The following is a 12569-nucleotide window of genomic DNA, read 5'->3' as shown; positions in this document are numbered from 1 at the left end:
ATTAACCTGTTGTTCTCCAAAACCTTAGAGATTCAAGTTTAAAGACCCTTTGTTCGAACCCAATAATGCTGCCCCCTTTTCTTGCGCAACCAATAGCATTAGATAAGGGCCTGTCAATCACCCCAAACAAACAGCCAAGTCAGATATGGTGGAGATAGTAAAAAGCAGTGGTTGGATGATCTGCTGCTTCTTACATAGCGGAAAGCAAGGGCTCCATGGCAGCATCCGCTGCTTAATTCATTTATGTCTTTTTGAGAAGTTGGAACAGGGGCTTGTGTTTTTGCTGGTATATTGATTTTGATCATTTTTATTAGTGTAAAAGTGCTAATGGTTAAACTTTTAATTTTAATTGTATCTGTTTGGTGACGTTGCTTCTTAAAGGGATATGAAAATCAAACATTTTCTTTTGTGATTCAGACACAGCATACCATTTTAAAAAAGTTTTCAATTTACTTCTATTATAAAATTCAATGTGTTCCCATGATATCCTGTGTTCTGGAGCACTACATGACAGGATATAGTGCTGCCATCTAGTGCTCCTGCAAATGTATAACATTCTTGCAAAACTGCTGCAATATAGTGCTCCAGAAATGGGCCGACTCCTGCTTTTCAACAAGAGATACAAAGAGAATGAAGAAAAATTGATAAAGAAAGTCAGTTAGAAAGTTGTTTAACCCATTAAGGACCAGACCATTTTTCAATTTTCTTACCGTTAAGGACCAGGGCTATTTTTAAATTTCTGCGGTGTTTGTTTAGCTGTAATTTTCCTCTTACTCATTTACTGTACTCACACATATTATATACCGTTTTTCTCGCCATGAAATGGACTTTCTAAAGAAACCATTATACCATTATTTTCATCATATCTTAATATACTATAAACATTTTTTTATAAAATATGATGAAAAATTGGGAAAAAACACACTTTTTCAAACTTTGACCCCCAAAATCTGTTACACATCTACAACCACCAAAAAACACCCATGCTAAATAGTTTCTAAATTTTGTCCTGAGTTTAGAAATACCCAATGTTTACATCTTCTTTGCTTTTTTTGCAAGTTATAGGGCCATAAATACAAGTAGCACTTTGCTATTTCCAAACCATTAGTTTTCAAAATTAGCGCTAGTTACATTGGAACACTAATATCTGTCAGGAATCCCTGAATATCCCTTGACATGCAAATACAATTTTTTAGAAGACATCCTAAAGTATTGATCTAGGCCCATTTTGGTATATTTCATGCCACCATTTCACCGCCAAATGCGATCAAATAAATATTTTTTTTTTTCACTTTTTCACAAACTTTAGGTTTCTTACTGAAATTATTTACAAACATCTTGTGCAAATATGGCACCACACTTGTATTATGCCCAGCAGTGAAAGGGTTAATTAGGTAGCTTGTAGGGTAAATTTTAGCTTTAGTGTAGAGATCAGCCTCCCACCTGACACATCCCACCCCCTGATCCCTCCCTAACATCTCTCTTCCCTTCCCCACCCCACCATCTTAGGTACTGGCAGAAAGTCTGCCAGTACTAAAATAAAAGGCTTTTTTTATTATTATTTAAAAAAACAACATATTATGCTGTGTAGGATCCTCCCTTAGCCCCCAACCTCCCTGATCCTCCCCAAACAGCTCTCTAACCCCCCCCTCTACCTTATTGTCTGCCATCTTGGGTACTGGCAGCTGTCTGCCAGTTCCCAGTTTGCATACAATTAGACTTTTTTTAATATTTTACTTAGTTTTTATATATTTTTCTGTAGTGTAGCTTCCCCCCTCAATAACCAATCCCCCAGCCCCTCCGAGATCCCTTAGATAAAATTGTATCCCCTCCTCTCTCCCTCCTTCTCTTTACACATTGTTCGATAGTGTAGGGCTCCCAACCACTCAAGCCCCTGTGCACGCTTCCGCCCCCGTGCACATGACTGCATCCGTGCGCGCTCCCGGCATCCCCATGTCTGATGTGTTTACACCAGTGATGGCCGCCCACCCGCCTCCCTGCAACGGCTCCCAAAAAAACAACAATTGCACCATCGCTGGCCAATGCAGAGAGGGCCACAGAGTGGCTCTCTCTGCATCAGTGTGTTAAAAAAGGTATTGCAGTGATGCCTCAATATCGCGGCATCACGGCAATACTTTGAAAGCGGCTGAAAGCAATCAGGATCGCTTTCACCGCTTGAAACCCCTGATGACGTACAGAGTACGTCGTTGGTCGTTAACGACCAGTTTTTGTATGACGTACCATGTACAACGTTGGTCGTTAAGGGGTTAAAATCAAATGCTCTATCTGAATCATGAAAAAACAATTTTGGGTTTCATTCCCTTTAATGTTATCCAGTATACATTTAAGTAGTGTTTTAATCAAAGAAAAAAACTCTATTAAGAGAATAGGGAAACGTATGCTCTTTTTACACATAAAATATATATTTTCCCACTTAAAATTGAACTTTTTACTAGTTATAGTTAAGAAAGGCAGTATAAATAGAAATTGTGTCTAGCGTGCTTGAAAAATTGTTAAAAACACAACTCTGTAACTGTGACTTGTATAAAGTACTTCAATGTTGCTGATTTTAGGTAGTTTATCACATATGAGGAGGAGGGGAAAAAAAGGTTATTTTATTTTTCAGGTAAGGTTAGTTTTTTTTTTGTTTCTTTTGTTTTTAAGGTACGGTTACTTTTTTTAGGTAAGGGTAGGTATGTTTATTTAAGGTAGGGTTACTTTTTTTTAGGTAAGGGTAGGTATGTTTATTTAAGGTATGGTTATTTTTTTAAGGTAAGGTTAGGTTTTTTGGGGGGTAACTTAAGAGGTGTTAGGTTAGGGGGTTAGCTGGTAAGGAGGTTTAGTTGTTAGTGGGTATTTTGTGGTGGGGGTTGTAACAGTTTAGGGGTTAATAGAGTAAAGGGGTATTTTTTATGTGGGGTGTGGTGGTTTAGGGTTAAATATAGTAGAGGGGACTTTGCGGATTTCTATGCAGTAGGTTAGGGGCTAATAGAGTAGAGGGGGCTTTGCAGGGGGCTATGCGGTGGGTTAGGGGTTAATAGAGTAGCGGAGACATTTCGGTGGGCTATTCGGTGGGTTAAGGGTTTATAGAGTAGAGGGGATTTTGTGGTGGGCTATGTGGCAGTTAAGGGGTTATTGGAATAGGGGCTGATGGCGATTTGGGTAAGCGCTCTAGTATGGGTTCGTTTTTCCCCCTTTTCTCTCTCCATTGAAGTCTATGAGGGAGTACTTATTCTAATTTCTGCTCTTTGTGTGCGTGGGGTTAGTGCTCAAGCGAAAAATATTTACTTTTAACTTGTAATACACACGTTACAAGATGTGTGCAAAGAGCAGTCAAGTGGAGTTAGCGTGCAAGCGGGAGCGGTAATTACCATTCCACTCATAATCTAACCCTAAATGTGTTATTAAAATGCTAACATGATTTACATTTTGTGTACTAACAGTTCTCTCGTTACTACCTGTTGTAGGTTTAATTTCCTATCTGGTGAGAGCCGAGGGGAAGTCCTTGATAATTCTTTCTTTGGAGGAAAATGTGTCACAATTTTAGGAAATGGTACAGGGTCAAACAGAAAATTGTATCGGCAGCCAGCAAATGTTGAAAGTGTGGATTTTGAGGTAAATACAGTCATGTAGTAATGTGTCCTTTATTAACGGTAAGATCTGTGAAATATGATATTATTGCAATTAACCATGAACATATTTATTTCTGGATAAGTTCCAAGTTCTCTCTTTGTTATGTGAATGGTGTCTGGTTAGCGCAAAATAAGAATTAGTTATCTTCAGGCACGTTATGTAAATATTAAATTTATAATATTGAATAACATATTAATAATAATTATTATAGTTACTCTAAAATATACATATATTATTGATTTGTTAGAATATTTTCGTACATCTATAATAATTATTTACATTAATTAATATTTTTCAATATTTTATCTTTAATAAATACATAATGCACCTTAATATACCTCATGTCGGGTTAGTGCAAATTTAGATTTAGTGTATTCCTATCGGGTTTATGTGCGCAATTCAACAGAAATGTAATGACAAGGTGTTTGCTATCCCTTTTAGCAAACGGAACAACATCAAACTGCAACCATTTTTAGGGGCCAAATTATGATGGCTCAAATTGGGCTAATTCCCCCTGTGTAAACAGGATTTAAGAAGCAGGGGTCTTAAGACCGCTGCTCCTTAACTCATACGCCGCCTCTGAGGTGGCGTACAGCAATCCGACCGATCGTGTACGATCCGGCTGATTGACACCCCCTGCTAGCGGTCAATCGATTGGCCGCAAATCTGCAGGGGCAGCATTGCACAAGCTGTTCACTAGAACTGCTTGTGCAATGCTAAATGCCGACAGTGTATGCAAAGTATCAATATTGATTAGCATATTAACCTAGTAGCCTCACCGCTGACCTTACTATGCCTGCCTATCTGCCTGCAACCAATGCTTATTATTATTATTATTATTTATTTATTTATTAATTGTCAACAGATTTTGCAGCGCTGCCCATGGGTACAAAGATAAAAGTACAACGGAGAAACAATACAATAAAAGACAAAATTTTACACAAATATAGGGGGAATTGAGGGCCCTATTCCCGTGGGAACTTACAATCTAGATAGGTAGGAGGATGGGAAACAGGAGGTGGGGACTGCAAAGGTGAGAATGATATTAGTGAGGAGATAGATGAGGGCAACTGTTAGGTAAGTGAAGTTAATTTGTTACTGAGTCGGGTGATAAGCTTCCCTGATCGTTTAGGGAACGTTTAAAGGAGGACAGGTTAGGAAAGTCTGACAGCTCGAGGAAGTGCGTTCCAGAGGGTTGGTTCCGCATGAGAGAAGTCTTGTAGTCTAGCATGAGAGGAGGTGATGGTAGAGGACGCAAGGAGCAGGTCATTGTTGGATCTTAGGGGACGGGCTGGAGTATATTTGCTGATGAGTGAGGACAGGTAGGGTGGGGCAGCATTGGTGAGGGCTTTGTAGGTCAGGGTGAGAATTCTGAATTTAACTCTGCTTTGAATGGGTAGCCAGTAAAGGGACACACAGAGAGGTGCTGCAGAAACAGAGCGTCGAGAGAGGTGGATTAGCCTGGCAGATGCATTTAGGATGGATTGAAGGGGAGAGAGGTGGGAGAGAGGGAGGCCAGTTAGTAGGTTATTACAGTAGTCAAGTAGAGAAATTACCAGGGAGTGGATTAGCTGTTTAGTAATTTCAGCGCTCAGAAACGGACGAATTTTGGAGATATTGCATAGGTGGTTGTGGCAGGATGAAGAGAGCAATTGGATGTGGAGAATGAAGGACAGATTTGAGTCAAGTGTGACTCCAAGGAAGCGGACTTGGGGTGATGAGGAGATAGTTGTGCCGCCAACAGTGATAGAAAAATTAGAAACTGGAGTAGAGTTAGAGGGGGGATTAGAAATAGTTCGGTCTTTGACATGTTTGTTTTTAGGTGGTGAGAGACCATCCAGGAGGAAATGCCAGATAAGCAGTCGCTGAGAATTGACAGAAGGAGAGAGTGCAGGGGTGGAAAAGTAGATCTGGGTATCATAAGCATAGAGGTGATAGTTGAAGCCATAGCTGTTGATAAGTTTACCCAGTGAAGAAGTGCAACTAGAGAAGAGTAGAGGAGGAGTCACCAGCAAAAGAGACAGAGAAGGATCTGTTAGAGAGATAAGAGTGAATCCAGGAGAGGGCAGTGTCACAGACCCCAAAAGAGCTGAGAGTCTGTAGGAGAAGGGGATGGTTGACCGTGTCAAAGGCAGCAGAGAGGTCAAGTAAGGTGAATATAGAGTAGTAGCATTTGTTTATAGCAGAAAGGAGATTGTTAGTAACCTTGGTGAGGGCAGTCTCAGTTGAGTGTTGGGGATGGAAGCCAGATTGCATGGGGTCGAGCAATGAGTTGGAGGACAGTGGGTTAGGTGATCGAAAACAAGTTTTTCAATGATTTTTTAAGCAAAGCGGGAGCAGTGATATGGGGTGGTAGTTTGCAGGAGATTTAGGGTCAAGGGAGGTTTTTTGGGGGATGGGGGTGACCTTTGCATGTTTGAAGGAGACAGGGAATGATCCGGTAGAAAGGGAAAGGTTGAATATGTGAGTAAGAGCTGGAGTGAGGGTGGGAGACAGAGAAGGTATTAGATGTGAAGGAATAGGGTCAAGTGGGCAGGTAGTGAATGTGTGAGGAAGACAATAGGGAACCCACTTCACTCTCAGTGGCTGGGAGGAGGGTGCAGAGGGTGGCAGAGGGGGTGACTGGGAGGGAAGTTGGGAGATTTCCCCCACAGAGACAGAGGACAGGAGTCAGACTGTGACTGACTCACTGAAGTACTATCCCCTTTCAAGTGCAGCCTGGATCAGTTGGACCCACTTGGTCCCATGATTGAGCCGGTCCTGGCTGTTCCAAACGAAATGAGAACAGTGAAGAGAACATTTTTTTTTGCAGATAATGATGTCATGTAAATCTACTATAAAGGCAGAAGTTGAGAATCACATTTTTGATTGAGAAGTTATTAAAGAGGCTTATATGCAAGAGTTTAGCCTCTGGGTGAGTAGACTTTACTAGAAGGCTAAGAAGACTCTATGATAGACTCCGACTACAGGCAGACCTCTCAGAGATCAATTTAGTACTAATAAAAAGGAAGTATTATTCTGAACTGCATTTCTAAGCAGGACATATTGAAGGGTATATTCAGCTGCAAATGAGATCTGCAAGCTAAACCGTGACAATGACATGCTAAAGAGATATAGCAAAGTATATTATATGCATACATTTGTGGTAGAGTAATGCAAAAAAAATATATATTTTCAATTGTAGAATTTACAACATAAATTGCCATTTGTATTCCAGACATACATTTCTTCTCATCCAGACTTAAAAAACAAAAAAAAAAGTGTATTTTCTTTTCTCAGGTGAAAAATGAAAAAAATGATGTAACATCCTCATTCTATGATAGTCTGTTAAACTTCAGTGGGCAGAAGAATTCGCTTTCAATGTCTTCTGGCAATTCATGGGGTATAGTTGGAATTCCATTTTTTTTTGGTGGATTTTCTAACACAAAAACTACCTCATCTTCACCTTACAGAGAAGCTGTGCAAGCATCCTACAAAAAGGTAAAGTCAAAGGGGCAATGGTCTAAATTCTATTCTTCCTATTATTGTGATTCGTGAATCAATGAACATTTATCAGACATGGTAAAAATCAACAATATTAGTATTTAGAATTTCTCCACTAGTTTCCATTGCTGTTCCATTGCTGTGTAAACTGCTGGTAACATAAAACATCTCCATAGAATACTTCTTGTTACTACCAGTTTACAACAATGTAAACTAGACCTTAACCTTTTTAAAGAAACATTAGGGTTAATTGTTTTCTTTTTGTTAAAATGGAAAGAACGTATTTTAATTTGTACCATCTTCTAAAGGATCATGGGAGTTACCCTTATCAACCAGTGAAATAGCTAGAAGTTTATTTACACACTCATTTTACTGAGCTTATATAGTGCTCCTGTAAACTTGAGTAATTTCGATTTATAGGAATAAATCTACAGATTTCACCATCATGTTGTTTTTCTCTTTGAGGATATACATTAAAGAATGAGTATTAGGGACTTATAAAAACTATTTCATGCTAGGCTACATCTCTAAACAAACATATCATATATATATAAATATATATATATATATATATATATATATTATTATTGACAAATGTACTTGCTGATAGTTTAAAAAAGAGCTGAAATAGTCTCAGTGTAACATTTTTATTTCATAAATATATATATATATATATATATATATATTATTTTTTTTTATTTTTTTTTTTAAACACAAAATATTCTTCTGATTTTAATGTTTGTTTAAGAATCTCATTAGTGAAAATTAAGTAACCAAAAGTGTTTAAGATCACCTGACAAAATACCTAATAAAATACCTTTTGATATGTGTTTGTGAATAGTGCACAAGTTTACTTGTTTAAAAGTATCAAAAGTACCTGAACTTGCAGCAGCCTATGAGGATCTTGATCAGGGATAGGCAAGGTGTCCGTGACTAGTCAGAGGAGGGCTGGTTATAGGATCAGTGGTATCAGCATCAGTATAATAACACCCAGCTCTATATAATGACACAGTAGTGACACTGGCTCATGGGTATAGCCATAGGAGGGCTGGTTATAGGATCAGTGGTATCTGCATCAGTATAATAACACCCAGCGCTATATAATGACACAGTAGTGACACTGGCTCATGGGTATAGCCAGAGGAGGGCTGGTTATAGGATCAGTGGTATCTGCATCAGTATAACACCACCCAGCACTATATAATGACACAGTAGTGACACTGGCACATGGGTATAGCCAGAGGAGGGCTGGTTATAGGATCAGTGGTATCTGCATCAGTATAATAACACCACCCAGCACTATATAATGACACAGTAGTGACACTGGCTCATGGGTATAGCCAGAGGAGGGCTGGTTATAGGATCAGTGGTATCTGCATCAGTATAACACCACCCAGCACTATATAATGACACAGTAGTGACACTGGCACATGGGTATAGCCAGAGGAGGGCTGGTTATAGGATCAGTGGTATCTGCATCAGTATAATAACACCCAGCACTATATAATGACACAGTAGTGACACTGGCTCATGGGTATAGCCATAGGAGGGCTGGTTATAGGATCAGTGGTATCTGCATCAGTATAATAACACCCAGCGCTATATAATGACACAGTAGTGACACTGGCACATGGGTATAGCCAGAGGAGGGCTGGTTTTAGGATAAGTGGTATCTGCATCAGTATAATAACACCACCCAGCACTATATAATGACACAGTAGTGACACTGGCTCATGGGTATAGCCAGAGGAGGGCTGGTTATAGGATCAGTGGTATCTGCATCAGTATAACACCACACAGCACTATATAATGACACAGTAGTGACACTGGCACATGGGTATAGCCAGAGGAGGGCTGGTTTTAGGATCAGTGGTATCTGCATCAGTATAACACCACCCAGCACTATATAATGACACAGTAGTGACACTGGCACATGGGTATAGCCAGAGGAGGGCTGGTTTTAGGATCAGTGGTATCTGCATCAGTATAACACCACCCAGCACTATATAATGACACAGTAGTGACACTGGCACATGGGTATAGCCAGAGGAGGGCTGGTTATAGGATCAGTGGTATCTGCATCAGTATAATAACACCCAGCACTATATAATGACACAGTAGTGACACTGGCTCATGGGTATAGCCATAGGAGGGCTGGTTATAGGATCAGTGGTATCTGCATCAGTATAATAACACCCAGCGCTATATAATGACACAGTAGTGACACTGGCACATGGGTATAGCCAGAGGAGGGCTGGTTTTAGGATAAGTGGTATCTGCATCAGTATAATAACACCACCCAGCACTATATAATGACACAGTAGTGACACTGGCTCATGGGTATAGCCAGAGGAGGGCTGGTTATAGGATCAGTGGTATCTGCATCAGTATAACACCACACAGCACTATATAATGACACAGTAGTGACACTGGCACATGGGTATAGCCAGAGGAGGGCTGGTTTTAGGATCAGTGGTATCTGCATCAGTATAACACCACCCAGCACTATATAATGACACAGTAGTGACACTGGCACATGGGTATAGCCAGAGGAGGGCTGGTTTTAGGATCAGTGGTATCTGCATCAGTATAACACCACACAGCACTATATAATGACACAGTAGTGACACTGGCACATGGGTATAGCCAGAGGAGGGCTGGTTTTAGGATCAGTGGTATCTGCATCAGTATAACACCACCCAGCACTATATAATGACACAGTAGTGACACTGGCACATGGGTATAGCCAGAGGAGGGCTGGTTTTAGGATCAGTGGTATCTGCATCAGTATAATAACACCACCCAGCACTATATAATGACACAGTAGTGACACTGGCTCATGGGTATAGCCAGAGGAGGGCTGGTTATAGGATCAGTGGTATCTGTATCAGTATAATAACACCAAGCACTATAAAATAATGTTTGTAATGTCAAATGTACCTTGGTGTCCTTCACTAATGTCTGTACTTTGGAAAGGGTCTGCCGCAGTTTTTGTTTATCCCTGATCTTGATTGCGTGCAGGATTTATTCCTCGTTTTTTCTTTCTACTCCATATGTTGTATTAAAGTAATAGGAAACACTTAGATATTGGTATTATAAACTGTTTAATTATGTGTACTAAAAAAGTTGCAGTTTACAGTCATTATGTATTTTGTCCCCTTATCCTAAAAATGTGGGAACTCCAGTTCTGAATACTGAAAGTGCACACTGCAGAATTCACAAGGCTTACCCTGCCACCTATCTGTACCTAGTTGGTCTCAGCAGAGTTGATAAGATAGCATACTGGAAAGCAAAATGACAGCAACAAGCTGCCCTGGACTAGTAGTTGCAATAATCAATGGCCTAGATTAAATTAAAATAAAACCCATTAGTATCTCACAGAAAAAATTGTAACTCAAAATTTCCATTGTGAAGGATACCAGCATCACAAATTTGTCTTCAAAACCTTGCAAAAGAACTATAAACAGTCCACGTTAACACATGCAAAATATAAAAAAGTAAAGAAAAATCCTGAGCACATCTTTAGAATGTCCCAGAATGCCCACAGTCAGACATACAAATATTTTACAGTAACACAAATTTACAATACAATACATAGTAACATAACATAGTAACATAGTAGATGAGATTGAAAAAAGACAGAAGTCCATTGAGTTTCTATGAAAGCGAAATTTGCGCTCACTTAGTCATACCAGTGCATGGAAATATGTGCTGGTATTACAAGTCAGGTGCAATGTGAATGCGACCTCGCGAGAGCGCGCTTCCATAGGATCTGAGAATTAGCGCAGCAAAGGGGCTAAGTTGCTCAGCGATAAGCAGCAAATATAAATATATATGTATATAATTATTTACATATATATTTATGTGTTAATATGTGTATATACACATATTAACACATTAATATATAATCATATACATATATATTTACAGGGAACACACAGTTCCCATAGACCACAATGTAAAGGCACTTTTTAGTGCCATTTTTTTTTTAACACGCCACACCCGAAAACTTTAACCCCTCATAACTGCTTATTGCAGTTATTTTATTAAAAAATAAAGATGCCGCTATCTTTATTTTTTTAATAAAGAACAATATACTTTATTTTGGGGCCAATTGGGGGACATTTAGAAAATTAACCAGAGATCTGATCTCTGATTAATTTTCTGATCGCTAATTACTACCGCAAGCTTGTAGTAGCAATAACAAAGCTACTTGTAATGCCTGCTCATTTATCGCACGCCTGCAAATGGGCAAATTTGCCCGTTTGCATGTGCGCACTTGTAATCTGGCTCTAAAAAGGTGAGCCATTTAACACAAGCAATCATATACCTGAATTCTGTTTCTACCCAGAAATGTATCTAAACCATTTTTAAATGTACCTAAGTTATTGGCATTTACTACCTCCTTTGGTAATGAGTTCCACAATTTGATTGTTCTTACAGTGAAAAAACATTTACATTGCTGGAGGTTAAATCTCCTTTCCACCAGCCTTAAATTGTGACCTTTTGTCATAAACTATTTTCTTGGAATAAACAGAGCTTCTGCCATCTTTGTATATGGACCTTAAATATATTTATATAATGTAATCATATCACCTCTCAAGCACCTTTTTTCTATAGAAAACAGACCCAGTTTGGCTCAAAATTCTCCATTCCCCTTATTAGTTTTGTGGCCCTACTCTGAACTTTTTCTAGATAGCAATGTCTTTTTTTGAGATAGGTCCCCAGAACTGTACTCTATAGCACAATACAATACAATTTTTCTAATAAAAATTTACATAAATCATTTTGCATGCATATTTCCGAAGTGTAGCAATTATAATTATTGTTTTTCCACATTACTAGCAGTGGGCATTTTCCCTAACTATGGCCTAGGTTACAAGTGGAGTGATATTTTGCGCACGATATCTAGAATAAATTGGGTTTATGTGAAACTGCTACTGTGTGTATATTGCGAGCTTCTGTGCAATTGTACTACAATTTGAAAGAAAAGTTCTCCCACTGGAGCAATCTTATCGTTTGAGCACAACTGCCAGAGTTGAAAGTAAAACCTTGTTCCTATTGTGAAGTTACCAGAAACCTGCTAGTTACACGTTATACAAATGCAAATCGCTAATACAATTGTCATTCAGCAGGAATATCCCTTGCAATACAAATGTTTACATCGATACAGTTGTACAGTGTGAAAGGACAATAGTCATTTGCATGTTCGAAATTAACTTTTTCACTTCCAAAAGAATCAAATAACTTGTAAATAAATTAGTCATACATTGAGCAGGGTCATTATGGCTATACAGAGAAACCCTGTATGAAACAAGTTGAAGTAAGGCTTGCATAACCACCATGGAGGACATGTGGAGGGATCATCCTGAGGTCAGTAGGTTTGGCTTCAGGAAGATAGAGGGAGTAGGAAAGTGGGAAGAATCAGTCTGGTCCAGAACGTGCAAGGAGAA

The 12569-nt window shown here is 39.1% G+C and overlaps 1 protein-coding gene across 1 annotated transcript in view; it reads left to right on the top strand.

The window, feature by feature from the left end:
- The window catches only part of LOC128648518 (complement component C6-like), a 195259-nt gene that overhangs the window by 39798 nt on the left and 142892 nt on the right, over positions 1–12569 (top strand). The window contains 2 exon segments of the mRNA XM_053701238.1: positions 3468–3615; positions 6913–7113. Coding sequence (XP_053557213.1) covers positions 3468–3615; positions 6913–7113 — 349 coding nt within the window.

This window comes from Bombina bombina, chromosome 2 (assembly GCF_027579735.1).
Source record: "Bombina bombina isolate aBomBom1 chromosome 2, aBomBom1.pri, whole genome shotgun sequence".
Classification (NCBI taxonomy): Eukaryota; Metazoa; Chordata; class Amphibia; order Anura; family Bombinatoridae; genus Bombina; species Bombina bombina.
This window is presented reverse-complemented; position numbering and strand designations above follow the sequence as displayed.